The sequence below is a fragment of the Antedon bifida genome, chromosome 3, assembly GCF_963402885.1.
Source record: "Antedon bifida chromosome 3, ecAntBifi1.1, whole genome shotgun sequence".
NCBI classification, from domain to species: Eukaryota; Metazoa; Echinodermata; class Crinoidea; order Comatulida; family Antedonidae; genus Antedon; species Antedon bifida.
Window position 1 is genome coordinate 3,316,405 of NC_136228.1, and position 13,346 is coordinate 3,329,750.

The following is a 13,346-nucleotide window of genomic DNA, read 5'->3' on the forward strand; positions in this document are numbered from 1 at the left end:
TTGTTATGCACCTTTTCATTCAATTTGGAACCATACAAATTCCAAAGTACAGTACTGTATAATCAGGTATACTGTAGAACAGCATAGAGATATCATAGTGAACTATTATATCTATGAGAACAGTAATGCAATATTTTTAGAATATAGAATAATTTAATATAGACAAAATTTAACTTATTGCTATGAATTTCTGTATGTAAAAAAATTCAATAGTGCTCAAGAAGTTGAAAATGTCTAAATAAATATAACGTATGTACAAAATACTTAAAGCTTTGTTATACAGGACTACAACTTGTTCACACTTCATTTAATTTAAAATACAAAAAGCATTTAAGCAGAAAGGCTAAGTTTGAAATAACAACAAGGGCAAAGGGACCAGCTGCAATACTTCAATTTCTGCATTATTCAGAATAAAAATGAACAACAGAGTAGTTAAATCATTTTATTTTGGAATTACTTAGAAAAATTTATATATGAAAAGGTGTAACACAAAGTCTATTTCTGCTGCATAGCGTCGACTGCATTTCTGTTAAACTGCTAATACAACTTGCTGTACAGGTAACCATTTAAAACAAAAAAACTATATGCAAACCTCTCAATAATCGCAGGAGTTTCCCAATATTTGGAGTCATCTTCCAATGTAATTTCTTTCATTTTTTTAGAATATACAAAAAAAACAAGCACGAATGTGCAATACTCGGGGTACATTGAAAGAAGCTGTAATGACGTCATAAGACCGAATGTATACGTCACATACACATCAATAACCGCGCTACCAAATACGGCTATACGGTACCATCTTCGAGACGTGATATGGCTGCATCCGGTTTGAAATTAAAAAATCCGGCTCTATAGCTTTGAGGACATGTCCCTGTAGTATATTCATGCTAAATCCGAGCTCAATACTACAACGAATAAGGGAGGAGTAGTACTTTATAAATCGCACTTTTTGCTCAATAGTGTCCGGATGGAAGAAGAAGAGGAAAAGATGAGAGAGTCCTAGACTCAAGTAATAAAACGAGATATACTCTATATCATATTACGTATACAGTATATTTCACCATAAAGTTAAAGAAAAATATGTTTCGCCAGGGCTCGAACCGGGACCTTCTGCGTGTTAAGCAGACTTGACAACCACTACACTACGAAACCTCTTACACTAAAAATGTGGGTTACACAAAGTTTTTTAATCCATTTAAATTACAAATAAATATGGTAATAAGCACAAAGCAAAATAAACATGTGTAAAAATGATAATTACCGATTACACAAAATAAGTATTTAAAAAAATAATAAAAACAAGATATACTGTGTATAATTATTATATTGCGTATACAGTACTTTTCACCATAAAGTTTAAAAAAAAAGGTTTCGCCCGGGCTCGAACCAGGTACCTTTTGCGTGTTAAGCAAACGTGATAACCACTATGCCAAGAAGCCGCATATAACTACATAACACTGTGGTGTGTGTCACACATTGTGGCTTCTTAATTAAACAAATTAATTAACAAAAAAGCATGAATGTGCGATACTCGGGGTACAGCAAATGAAGCTGTAATGACATCACAAGACGGGATGTGACGTCACATACACATAAATAACCTACCAAATACGGCTATATGGTACCATCTTCGAGACGTCATATGACTGCATCCGATTTGAAATTTAAAAATCCGGCTCTATAGATTTGAGGACATGTCCCTGTATTATATTCATGCCAAATCCCAGCTCAATACTACAACTAATAAGGGAGGAGTAGTACTTTAAAAATCGCACTTTTTACTCAATAGTGTCCAGATGGAGGAAGAGGAGAAAATGAGTAAGTCCTAGACTCGGGTACCCCGAGTAAAAAACACATCCTGATAATTTATATATTGTATTACTTTCTGCAACAAAGTCTTATAAAAATATGAAAATACATTGCCCCAATTGCATTATTTTTTCTGGCAAAAATTTTTGTGAAAGCACCTTCTACTTTTTATAGCACGCTTTCTTGTGCTTGGATATGATTTCATAAATTCTCCTGATATTTTATTTTTCCAATTTGAGAACTCTGCATAACGTAATATTACAGTTATCGTAATAATATCGTTTATTATCAATGCTTATAGTTCTACACAATGTTTTCCCAAGTCTCTGGAGAGGTGAGAAAATTTCACGAAGTAATTTTATTTCAAGCCTAGTCATGATTTGGTTTTGCTTAAAGTGTCAATCAATTTTTCAATATTTTGTAACTCTTGCACAAGTTGTCGGATCTAAAAAATAAATTTAAAAAATAAATATTACAAACAGTGTCCTAATTTATGCCATTATAATATCATGAATTATTCATGATTTCTTCCTGCCTAACCTGAAAATAATGCATTCTGGCCTATACAAAAAAGACTAATACTGTAATAACCTTTCTTATGTTATGTTATAAGAAGGTTTTTTTTTACTTAATGAGAACAGTTACATATTCATAAAATAATTGTTTTTAAATTGTAAGTTCCTGACTTGCCTTGTTGCTGTTTTGTTGCTGCTTTACACTCTGAACTTTCTCGTTATAATGTGGTATTTCTTTAGTTTTTTTCAGCTTTGAAATTTGAGATTTTAGTTTAGTTTCTTGCAATTTAAATTTTGCTAATAAATTTGTTATGTCTACCAATCCCTGTAAATGACAAAATAACAAAGGTAAAACACAAATAATAATTTTTTAAGTAGTTTATTAGCTGCTGTTTTCACGGATTTTTTTGAGAGCTCTACAACTTTCGTATGTCCTTGATTCACACCGAAAGGTTGTAAATTACATTGTCGTAAATAATGTTGCCGAACTTCCGACAGCACAAAAAAAAAGGTGATATGGTAGAAACTGCACAATGGGGGTAATACCATTAGATAGAATTTCTACAGAACTTACCTCAAGTTGAACAGCAACAGTACATGAAGGTGATATGGTAGAAACTGCACAACCAGAGGGAGTAATGCCATTAGATAGAAGCTCTACAGAAGCTGCCTTGGTTAATGTTTTTATATCATCTTGATAATTGCACAGTATAGAGTAAATGTCATTGGTTGAACACACAACAAAAGCTATAAAAAGGAGAAAAAAAATACATTTTACTACCTAAAAAACTACTATAGATAAACAATTGTTTCCAAGAATTTCTAAATTCTATTATTTAAAATACATCCAGAAATCAATTTTTTATTTAAACTATTTAAAAAATGTAGAAACATTAAAAATCTATCTAAAAAGCATCAGAAGCCATACCATTTACTTGGGTAAGCTCATATTGTTTTTTAAGTGATCGAATCCCACTAGCAACATCCAACATCAAATCTGTATTATTCTCTAGGATTTCATCCTTATAAGGAAACTATGAATATTCAACAAAAAACATTAGAATAAATGATTATTTATCAAAGTCATTTGAATATTTTGTATGACATATTTTTTGTGGACAATGAGAAGACAGCAATTATGATGATTATGATGGGATGATGGGGTAACAGTAATAAAAATGACAAAAGAGCTAATGTTATGAGAGATGATCATGATGATAATAAAATAACCTTCTTTAAAGATGTATTGTCCCCCAAAAACATGAAAAATGAAGATTAATTAAATCAGACTTTGAATATGTTATTTTGTAGTTTTAATAAAGTTAATCACTTCCATAGAAAAAAAAATTAAAAAAAATAATGTTTTCACATTTTTTTCAGGTAAATACTTTTTTTTTCGATCCAATTTTTGGTCAAAGTAGATAACTATTATGTTACATTAAAATGGAATATTCAACAAAAATTTGTTAAGAATTATTTTTTCAGGGGGACAATACATCTTTAAATTAGTTTAATAATTAAATGTCGGGGATGGATTTAAATAACTTTTGTAACATTATATTTGCACAATTAATTAATCAATAACTTACTTCTTCAGTAGTTGGGTACGGTGCAACACAAATACTAGGAACATGTTGTAGGTCGGGTAATCTCTGATACAGCTCTTCTGTAAGGTAAGGCATGAAGGGGCTTAGAAGCCTCAGGCCTGCCTCAATACACATGAACAGAACAGAGCGTGAAACATTACCAGAGACTGATTCATCATCATATAATGATGGCTTGATTGTCTCCTTTGTATAATAAAAAGAAAAGATTCTAGTTAATTCTTCAAAAACCAGGCACCTTGACCTTTTTCATTGGATTTGTTATATTAGGCATCTTAGAAACTAGCAGCTGATATTGTTATCTCCTTCCAGTTTGTAGTGCAATAAAAAAAAAATTATTATTATATACATATTGATATTGCTCTGTTTAAAACTGAAAACTTTTGTTATGATCTAATAGATATATAATATCTCATACCAGGTAGACATCACACAGACATTGCCGCCAAAAGTGACGTATTGATGATGTCACCACTGTCAGATTGTAATCATGAAAACCTGAATTACAAATTTCCGCTGTATGACTGAGCTTAGAAAGGATCCAGCGGTCGATCGGTTTGCTGTTTTGCATGACCTGGAGAAGCGATATACAGAGAAAAATCAATTTAACAACATTGAGAATTTCAGAATTATAAAACATTTGTATTTAATCCAATTATATAAACTAAAATAAATGTAACATACATCTTCTTTACTCATCAGCTTAAAATCACTTCCAAAGTGAGCGTAACCAAACTTTACAGCATTCCAAATCTTGTTACAAAAATGTCTGTACTCCACAAGCTTCAGAACATCCAAGTTTAAATCCACACCTTAAAAAACAAAATCGTTTTGTTTTAGTTATATATTTGACCAGCATAAAATCAATACAATTTTTTTTTTTTTAAAGATGATAAAATGCTGTACAGGGCCAGCTTAAGATGAGTCAGCTACCCATAATTTTTAAAAATGTCATTAAAATTTGTCAGTAAAATGTACAACAAACAGATAGTAATACACTATTTGCACTTTCTAAATCATAAGAGTGCATTTGCTCAAATAAATGACCACAGAAATATATGTGTGATTCTTGTAATAATATAAATAAGTTATATTGTTTGATATGAATTATTCATTCATTCAATTTAGATTTATAGGGATAACCATAGTGATTTGACAGGATGTGAACCCAGGACCCTGAGATTGGTAGGCAAGCATCTTAACCACGAAGCTACCACTCCACTCTTCCTTTGAATCATCAATCAGGGGAAAAGAATTTGTACATACTGTGTGAAATGAATCATTACCTAAAAACATTTTTCTTCAGGCCCTTAAGATAAAGAACGTTTCAGTAAATAGTACCTTGAGTATTGTAAGTGCAAAGGGCAAATCTAAGACCATCAGTTCCACATTCTGGAATGCCATTTGGAAAGTTTGCCCTTTGACCTTTCAGAGCAGCTTTCAATTCTTTGTTGTCATGTTTTAAGTTGCTGTTTTTGAGCCGGTCTTGCATAGCATCAAGTGATACGCCCTCTATAACGTCAATAGGGTCAATGACGTTACCAAGCGATTTGCTCATTTTGCGTCCATGAGCATCTCTTACCATTGAATGGAGGTATACCTGAAGAAAATGACAAAATAAATAGTTCTTTTAAATTAATTTGTAAAATGTATAAAATATTATTATAGACAATAGCTTTAAAAATTTAGTAATTATTTTCATGTTCTTAGAGAAATTGGTTTTGTTATTAAAGTGTTTTATTGTTTATGGTTTTTTCAGAAGTATAGGAACTCACTGGTTTGTTGGCTATTCCTTATTTGAAGATGATGTTTGTTTAAATCGAAGGTAATCTAAACTTTGATTTGTCACAATTACCTGTTTAAATGGAAGTTCTCCTGTTAGCCTCTGTCCCAGCATCACCATTCTTGCCACCCAGAAAAACAGTATATCATAGCCTGTTTCTAGCACAGTTGATGGATAATACTGTGACAGGTCAGGAGTCTAGCAAATAAATAAATAATATATATCAACTCTGGTATCAATAAATCTGCATTCCTAGCAACATATCTAGAATCAAAATTTGTTCTACACCATCTCTCCCCTTTCATTTTGTGTCTTTTTTTCTTGTAGTGGTGCCTTCCAATCCAAAGATCCGGAGTTCAATCCTGACATAGTGCCAGGGTTGTAACCCACGACTTTTTCAACTCCACTCCCTAAGCCTCAAATAAGACTTAGTTTATAAACATGACAAATTATTAAATAGTTTATCCAACCTGTAATTGGCGAGTTACTCGCTTTTTGGTTGCGCATGAAATTAAACTTTTTTTTTTTAATCGAATCTTTAGATTTTCATTCTTTGGCGTATATTTCAATGTTTTTTTTCTAAATTTCTACAATTCAATTTGAAAATAATTTAAGAAGAGTTTGTGATATTGAGCTTGTTAAAGTTGTTTATTTTTGTTTATATAAACAAACTTTAACAAGCTCAATATCACAAACTCTTCTTAAATTATATCTTACCTCATCAGGCCATCCATGAATAGCAAATGGGAATATACCAGAAGAGAACCACGTATCCAAAACATCATCATCTAAAAATAAATTTTGTGAATAGGATTTTTCTAAAATAAACTACCTCTAAAATTAAATATTTAAAAAGGCTTCATATACAAAATATTTAAAACAGCCAGCAGCATTAGGGTTTTTTATAAAAAAATATTAAAAAAAAATTGACATTTTATTTTCTTTACCTTGTCTTAATTTAATCTTCCTTGATGGTACACTAAACCGTTCAGCTGCTTTTTTTCTAGCTGCCTCCTCCGTGTGAGCGCTCACCCAATATTTTGAATCAATGGCCTATGAAGAATTATTTTAATTAATATTATAATCATACAGCATTTATTTTCACATGCTATTAATGATGCATTTATTTGTGGTTAAATTGTCATGTCAACAATCAAGGTTTTTTCCTATCCATAGATTTCAGATGTGTCTAGTTTTAATGCCAAGATACAGAGCCACAAAAACAATCCAATTGTCTTGGAGGTCAAATAGGAGGTCAAATAGACCTAGATATCAAAAACCTTAATCATGTGATGCTGTTGGCATTCAGTATGTACTGTATGATATGATTGCTATGTGCCATACACCTATGTTTTCTGTGTAATAACTTACCTTCCCTTCTGAAAATGCATCATCGTCAATTGTCACAAAGTATGCTGGGATACGATGACCCCACCATAGTTGTCGAGATAAACACCAATCTCTGTTAAAATTTACGAAATTGTTAAAATAATAGCAAAATGTTTTGTGGTTATAAAAATATGTGATGATATATAATAAATGACATTGATTATGATGATAATGATCTGGTGATGAAAAATGAACACAATGCCAAAGTGCTTTGACTGTATTCTGGAGATCAAGATATTTGAGAGATCATCTTGTACCTGCTGTTCTTTAACCACTGGTTCCATGTTTTTATATGCATATCAGGGATGATATCCAAATCTCCATCTTCAACTGCTTTCACAGCAGCAGCAGCCATTTCAGTGCAGTTTACAAACCATTGAGGTTTTATCAGTGGTTCAATAATGTCCTTTGAACGACTAAAAAATGAAATGTTAAAAATAATATACCTTATACAATTATTAGGAAGTGCTCTGGTATAAGATCAAAACAATAACATTCCAGCTTCATAGACCATAGAGTATTATATTGGAGAAAAGAAGTGGTTAAAAAAAGGTATGAACAGTATCATCAATGAGGGTATGCTTAGTCCTAGAAAATTCTTACTAAGCTTACAAAAAGCTTTCATATTAAACAATCACTGCTTTGTAATTCTACTGTTTGTGAAAAAGTCTTTTTTTTTATTATTGTTATTGAACACATAAACATTAATTATTTGTATGTTATAACATCATAGCAGTAGTAGTAGTATGCTCTACGCTTACCTGCATACTGGGACCACCATTGGGTTATCTTTACTGCCTCTATACAAGTTTCTCTCCTTGAGGGCTTCCAAAACTGCTACTCTAGCAAGAAACCTTTTCATTCCCTAACCACAAAAAAAAGTAATAAACGACTGCTTAAATTTATACCATAATGGATGGTAAAGTTAGTGCCAAGGAGTACTGTACTATCCCTAGACAATCAGTAGAAACTATGTGTTACGGCCAATTTCCACAGACAAGCGGCAAAAGTAATAAAAACATAGAATCTGTGTTATTCCTTATGACCATTTACACAGAACTCGGAGCAGACAGGCAGTTTCCCCTCAGGATAGATAGATTCTACAAGCTACGCAGTTTTCCACTTACCGCTCATCGGTGTAAATTGGCCTTTATAAAGGTTAGCAAAATATTTTTATGTACCTGAAATTGAGCAGCAGTGTCAGCCATGTTGCCATCTTCATTGATGACTGTTATTGTTGGAAGGTCATGTTTCTGTCCAATTTCATAATCATTGTAGTCATGGCCAGGTGTAATCTTAACAGCACCTGTAAACAAATGAGTTCTATGATTCTAATCTTAAACAGCTCAATTTGCATTTGTTGAGATATGTTGAGCTGCTAAGCTCAACAATTCACAGTTAAAAGTAAGAAATCTATCAACTGCATGGTTAAACTTGAAGTAATAGGCTGCATTTGGCTTTACTGCTATACATTTAAAGGATATCAAACCTTTGTTCGATTTGCTAGTTTTTAGCTTAGTGTACAGTAGTGTAACATAGCATAAGATAAAAACATCATTCCATCAATAAGTTACTGTTTTTTACATACTGTAGAATCCTCATTAAAAGGACATCTGGTACCACAAAGTATTCCCTTCATAGGACTTTATGTTAAAAAAAATATTTCCCTTGTTTATTTCAGAGAGAAGTGTCCAATTACTAGGTTGTACTGTATACAGTAAGTACATTTTATAGAACAGTATTTTCTTACCGGTCCCAAACTCTTTATCGACTGATACATCACCAATAATCGGAAGTCTCTCTCCTGTAAATGGATGTATTACAGCACCCCCTATGAGATGCGCATATCTTGGATCATCTGGATTGACAGCAATGGCTGTGTCACCAAGCATTGTCTCAATTCTTGTTGTCGCAACTACAATCTCACCTGCCAAGAAAATTATTACTTAAAGTAGTAAGAGTTATCAGTGAAAATAAAACACTATTCCTTTAGTGACATGTTTCTCAACATACTATAATAAGTTGAAGATCTATACAACAAAAATCTCCCCTGCTACAAAGATGAACTAATTTATGTTCTATAAATAAACTAAATAAAAGCTCTATTCCTTTATATCTGTACATCGTAAGCTCTGTCTACACTATCAAACTTTATCATGTGAAAAAAATGTGATGTGATCATATATGGACATGATGATGTCATATTTGGGCATATCACTACCATATTTGGGCACACACACTTTTTTGTCAAACTAGTTTGATAGTGTAGACAGGGTTTTAGTGCTGTGTATACACATTTGAACAGTCTGATTGATATGGACGGAATCAATTACATTCCTATCAAGAGGTACCCACTTCTGTGTTGAGCTATTGGCCAGGGTTTCTTCTTGAGCTATTTGCCAAATGTTAATAAATAAATAAACTGTTATTACTGTTTCACTGAGTCTATGCATGCTTATTCTTCTTACCAGAGGTTTCTAAAGGGTAGGCAAATTCCTCAAGACAACCAAATAATACTTTATCTTCATAACCTGGAACAGACAATAGGCTTCTACCACTTATAGGTACTTGATCAACCTGTAGTTAAAAAAATCCTTAAATATTCCCTAACACAATATATTGCCAATTGCTGTGTCTAAAAAGATTTCCAAATATTGCGTACAGTAGTCAAATTAAATCAACATTTATTTCTTTCAAATTATGCACTTTATTACTTCCAAGAATTACAGCCTTAAGTGCAGTGTTATCATGCATTTGAAAAGTCTCAATATTCATAATAATTGAGGGTGCAAGTCACAGTTATCAGCAATAACATAGTTCACATTACTTTGAGAAAATGTGTTGACAACGTACGAAGCGTTGGGTGAGTTTTACATAACAAGAACACTTGCATTAAACAAATTTTGAAGGAGATGAATTTTTACTTAATGTTATTCATAATAATCTCTAAACAGTAGCTCATTAATTGTGTTTTAGTACTCACTTCAATGTCTGAAATTGCAGACTTTAAGGCACATGACCAATTGACAAGGCTGTTGCTACGGTAAATTGTACCGTCTTCATGAAGTCGAACAAACGCTTCAGTAACAGCTCGTGAATAAATCTGAAAATGAGAAAACATGCTGCATGTATGTGTATAGATACAAACACAGTAGACAACTTCGGGACCCAAAAAAGTGTCCCTCTTAATAGAGTGCGGCTGTAGTGTTAAAACATATATTGCACCTCATTGTTTTACAGGAAATTAGGGGTGTCCTCTGAATAGGGTTGTCCTCAACAAGGGATTCTATTGCACTAGAGTAGATATCGTAAGTACAATTCATTTGTAATGCATCTTTGTGATATTTTATCTCAACCACAACTAGTCAAAAATTTAAAAGAAACTGTGCTGAATTTTATTCACAGGAAATGTCAAAGTTCATTTATAATACTAAACCAGCAATAAAAGTTGTTTATGTTTATTAAGCATATTGAACCAAAACAACCGGCATTGGGCTGTAACATTGTATCTTATGTTCTCTTAAATGATGCTGTATTTGTATATTCATTTTATTTTTTATTTGACAAATTATTTAGCTGTCGCACCTTATCCATTGTAAATCTTTCTCTTGTCCAATCCAACGAGGCTCCAAGTCGCTTTAGCTGTTTATATATTTCATCTCCCTTTCTGTAAAAGAATAAATATGCAAGTATGATTTAATATATAAAATTGCTCGTACTGACTTTTTGTCTTGTATTCCATATATTGGGTTGTGACTTATAAGCTACTAATAAATAATAAGACTCACTGTTCCTTCCATTTCCAGACTTCATTTATAAATTTCTCGCGACCTAGGTCATGTCGAGTTTGACCAGTATTCGACAATAACTGTTTCTCAACAACCACTTGAGTTGCGATACCGGCGTGATCACAACCTGGCAACCATAGTGTTTCTCTGCCACACATTCGATTCCTAATATAAACAGATTATAAATGTAATTTATTTTGCTTGTTTATTATAAAATATAAGGAATTCAAATAATTACTTCTATTTTGTACCTAGCAAACCTGGATAAACCAACTATATTCTATTCTCCTTGAAGAGCGAAATACAAATTAAAAAATAGAACACCCCTCTTCATAAATGGTATAGACTACCAATACCAGATAATTTGTATTTTACCTACCATCTTACTATACTATCTTCTATGGCTACTGTCAGTGCATGTCCAAGATGAAGATTGCCAGTGACGTTAGGGGGAGGTAAACACATAACAAACGGCTCGCTTTTATGTTCAGACTATGTAATAGAATAAAATAGGCAAATTGATTGTACTCAGACTGTTATATTATGAGACAATATTATGAGTTAATAATTGTTTGAATTGGATTGAATTGAACTGAGTTATTTACAAATACAGTCAACTCTGAAAACTGGAAACTCTCCCCAAACAAGACTTTTCTCGTCCAAAGTCCAAAATATCCCAAATTAATTTTTACCATTAAAAACACATTCTGAATACCAGACTTTCTGGAAAACCAGACATATTTGACCATCCCAAATGTTTCCAGTATTTGGAGAGTTGACTGTATAATTAAGTATAGCTGCTCCAACTGTAGTAATTGTATTTTTATAAAATCTACAATAGAAAGCACTGAGAAGGCCAAAACTCAATTGGTGTTTATCGCAGTACATTATTTTGAACCCTAGGATTATTTCCATATGGCATGGCACTTTCTCTCTTGAACATCTTTCAATGTTTTGTAACTTAAAACCATTAAAATACCTTTTGCTTAGGTTTAAATAATCCCATTTCCTGCCACCACTCATACCATACAGCTTCAACATAGGATGGACTGTGTCTCTGGGGAAGGGGTTGAGTTGTGTCTGTAAAAATAATGTATTTTTGTTATAAACAATCTTAACAATTCATTATTTCATGTCCCATGTTATTTAGTTTTGTCTTATGATAGTTATCTATAGGCAAAAGTTAACTTTGCAGATAACTAAAATAAATACCAGCACTATCATTATTAATAAGATTTTATTTTATTTTTTTTGTATATTTGTATCTGATGAGCTATGTAATTTTCTTATGTCTCAATAATAGAGGAGAGTAATAGAGGAACTGGGGAACGAAGCGGTGTAAATGGTTCTTCTACCTTTCTTCTTTTTTTGTTGTTATCTTAGGATATTTTATGGATCATATTTGCGCTTAGAAACATTGTATTTGGCGCTCTATATAAGACTACCATTACTTTTATAATATTAAAGCTATCTTAAAACTTTTTTGGTAACAAGAAATTGATTTATTACTTTACCTTTTTTATCACCTGGCTTATATGGTATTTCATATCTTATCACTTCTTTTTCATTCCACTTTGGTGATACTGATGAATTCTATAATGAAAATATAACTAATATCACTAAATTCATTTTTTAGGAATTCCTGTTTAATAGGAATATTAAACATTTAAATACAGAAGCATAGAAAGATGATTAAAGCAATTTGCTAAATAAATGAAATATAAAAATAATTTTTAAATGAGTCAAAAGTGAGTGAAAGTTTGATAAAATGTTGGAGTTCATTCCAAAGAGAGCAACAAAAAAAAGAAGCTTCCACCATAAGTTTAAAAATGTTACCAAAGACATGACAGCATATATTTTATCAATCATCTGCTCCATCTAACTCAGAATACAAGTCTTAGTTATTGTTTTCTCTTACTGTTTCTTGACTGGATATTATTTTTTCTAGTCTGTCTTGTTTTCGTCTTAGTTTTTGTACCCTCACTTGTGATTTGTTAGTTGGATTTGTGGCATCACTATTGCAACATCTAATGAATGACCCATTTAAGAGTTGATGAGATAAAACACATGATCTTGTCTTATAACTGCATTGTTTTTTTATATGGTTTTTTGATAATCTAAGTGTTGAAAACTTAACATTAGAAATGATGTGCCTTGGTTTACATAGCTGCTGCCTTACGAACATCTGTAAGAAATCAATTATTTCAATTAGGCCTAGGAATATGCAGTGTTTAGTTTCTTTTATCTTGAAATCTCAATTTAGCTGTGAAAGTACATTTTAGTTCCCATAATTATTATGTTGTGAGTGTGAAAAATTAAAATTTAGGTGAGAAATCGAAGATATAACAGTGTGGTGCGAAACTGCAGTAGCGCCGGACTAGCTAGCCTCTAATTCTAATCTATAGTACTAGGCCTAGCTAGTAGGCGCTAGACGTGACCTAGCTAGAAGAAGGCCCTA

The 13,346-nt window shown here is 32.1% G+C and overlaps 1 protein-coding gene across 4 annotated transcripts; it reads right to left on the bottom strand.

Annotated features, from left to right (window-relative positions):
* Nucleotides 1-1,020: 1,020 nt before the first annotated feature.
* Nucleotides 1,021-13,067, bottom strand: LOC144838636 (valine--tRNA ligase-like). 4 transcript variants are annotated; one of them, XM_078694062.1, is made up of 24 exons: nt 12,807-13,067; nt 12,403-12,481; nt 11,868-11,968; nt 11,268-11,380; nt 10,889-11,053; nt 10,686-10,767; nt 10,084-10,203; nt 9,569-9,677; nt 8,851-9,027; nt 8,282-8,406; nt 7,862-7,965; nt 7,358-7,516; nt 7,083-7,173; nt 6,659-6,764; nt 6,429-6,499; nt 5,784-5,909; nt 5,270-5,528; nt 4,613-4,740; nt 4,347-4,502; nt 3,914-4,114; nt 3,253-3,358; nt 2,899-3,071; nt 2,500-2,649; nt 1,021-2,254 (listed from the first exon to the last, which is right to left on the bottom strand). In XM_078694062.1, the coding sequence occupies exons 3-24, from the start codon at nt 11,892-11,894 to the stop codon at nt 2,183-2,185; spliced, it is 2,820 nt and encodes a 939-aa protein (XP_078550188.1). In that variant the 5' UTR covers nt 11,895-11,968; nt 12,403-12,481; nt 12,807-13,067; the 3' UTR covers nt 1,021-2,182. The 4 variants fall into 4 exon arrangements, 3 of the variants coding, with proteins under 3 accessions (XP_078550188.1, XP_078550189.1, XP_078550190.1); XR_013611678.1 differs by lacking the exons at nt 1,021-2,254; nt 2,500-2,649; nt 12,807-13,067 and having other exon boundaries at nt 2,933-3,071; nt 3,914-3,990; nt 12,403-12,475; XM_078694063.1 differs by lacking the exons at nt 1,021-2,254; nt 2,500-2,649; nt 3,253-3,358; nt 12,807-13,067 and having other exon boundaries at nt 2,904-3,071; nt 12,403-12,475.
* Nucleotides 13,068-13,346: the final 279 nt, after the last annotated feature.

What these genes read in the sequence shown, in the direction of transcription:
- LOC144838636 (XM_078694062.1), bottom strand. Translation starts at nt 11,894, where the DNA reads ATGGGATTATTTAAACCTAAGCAAAAG. An exon ending in TATTTAAACCTAAGCAAAAG is followed by an intron (nt 11,381 to 11,867) that starts GTATTTTAATGG and finishes TCTATTACATAG; the next exon opens with TCTGAACATAAAAGCGAGCC. An exon ending in TGAGCTTACCCAAGTAAATG is followed by an intron (nt 3,072 to 3,252) that starts GTATGGCTTCTG and finishes TCCTTTTTATAG; the next exon opens with CTTTTGTTGTGTGTTCAACC.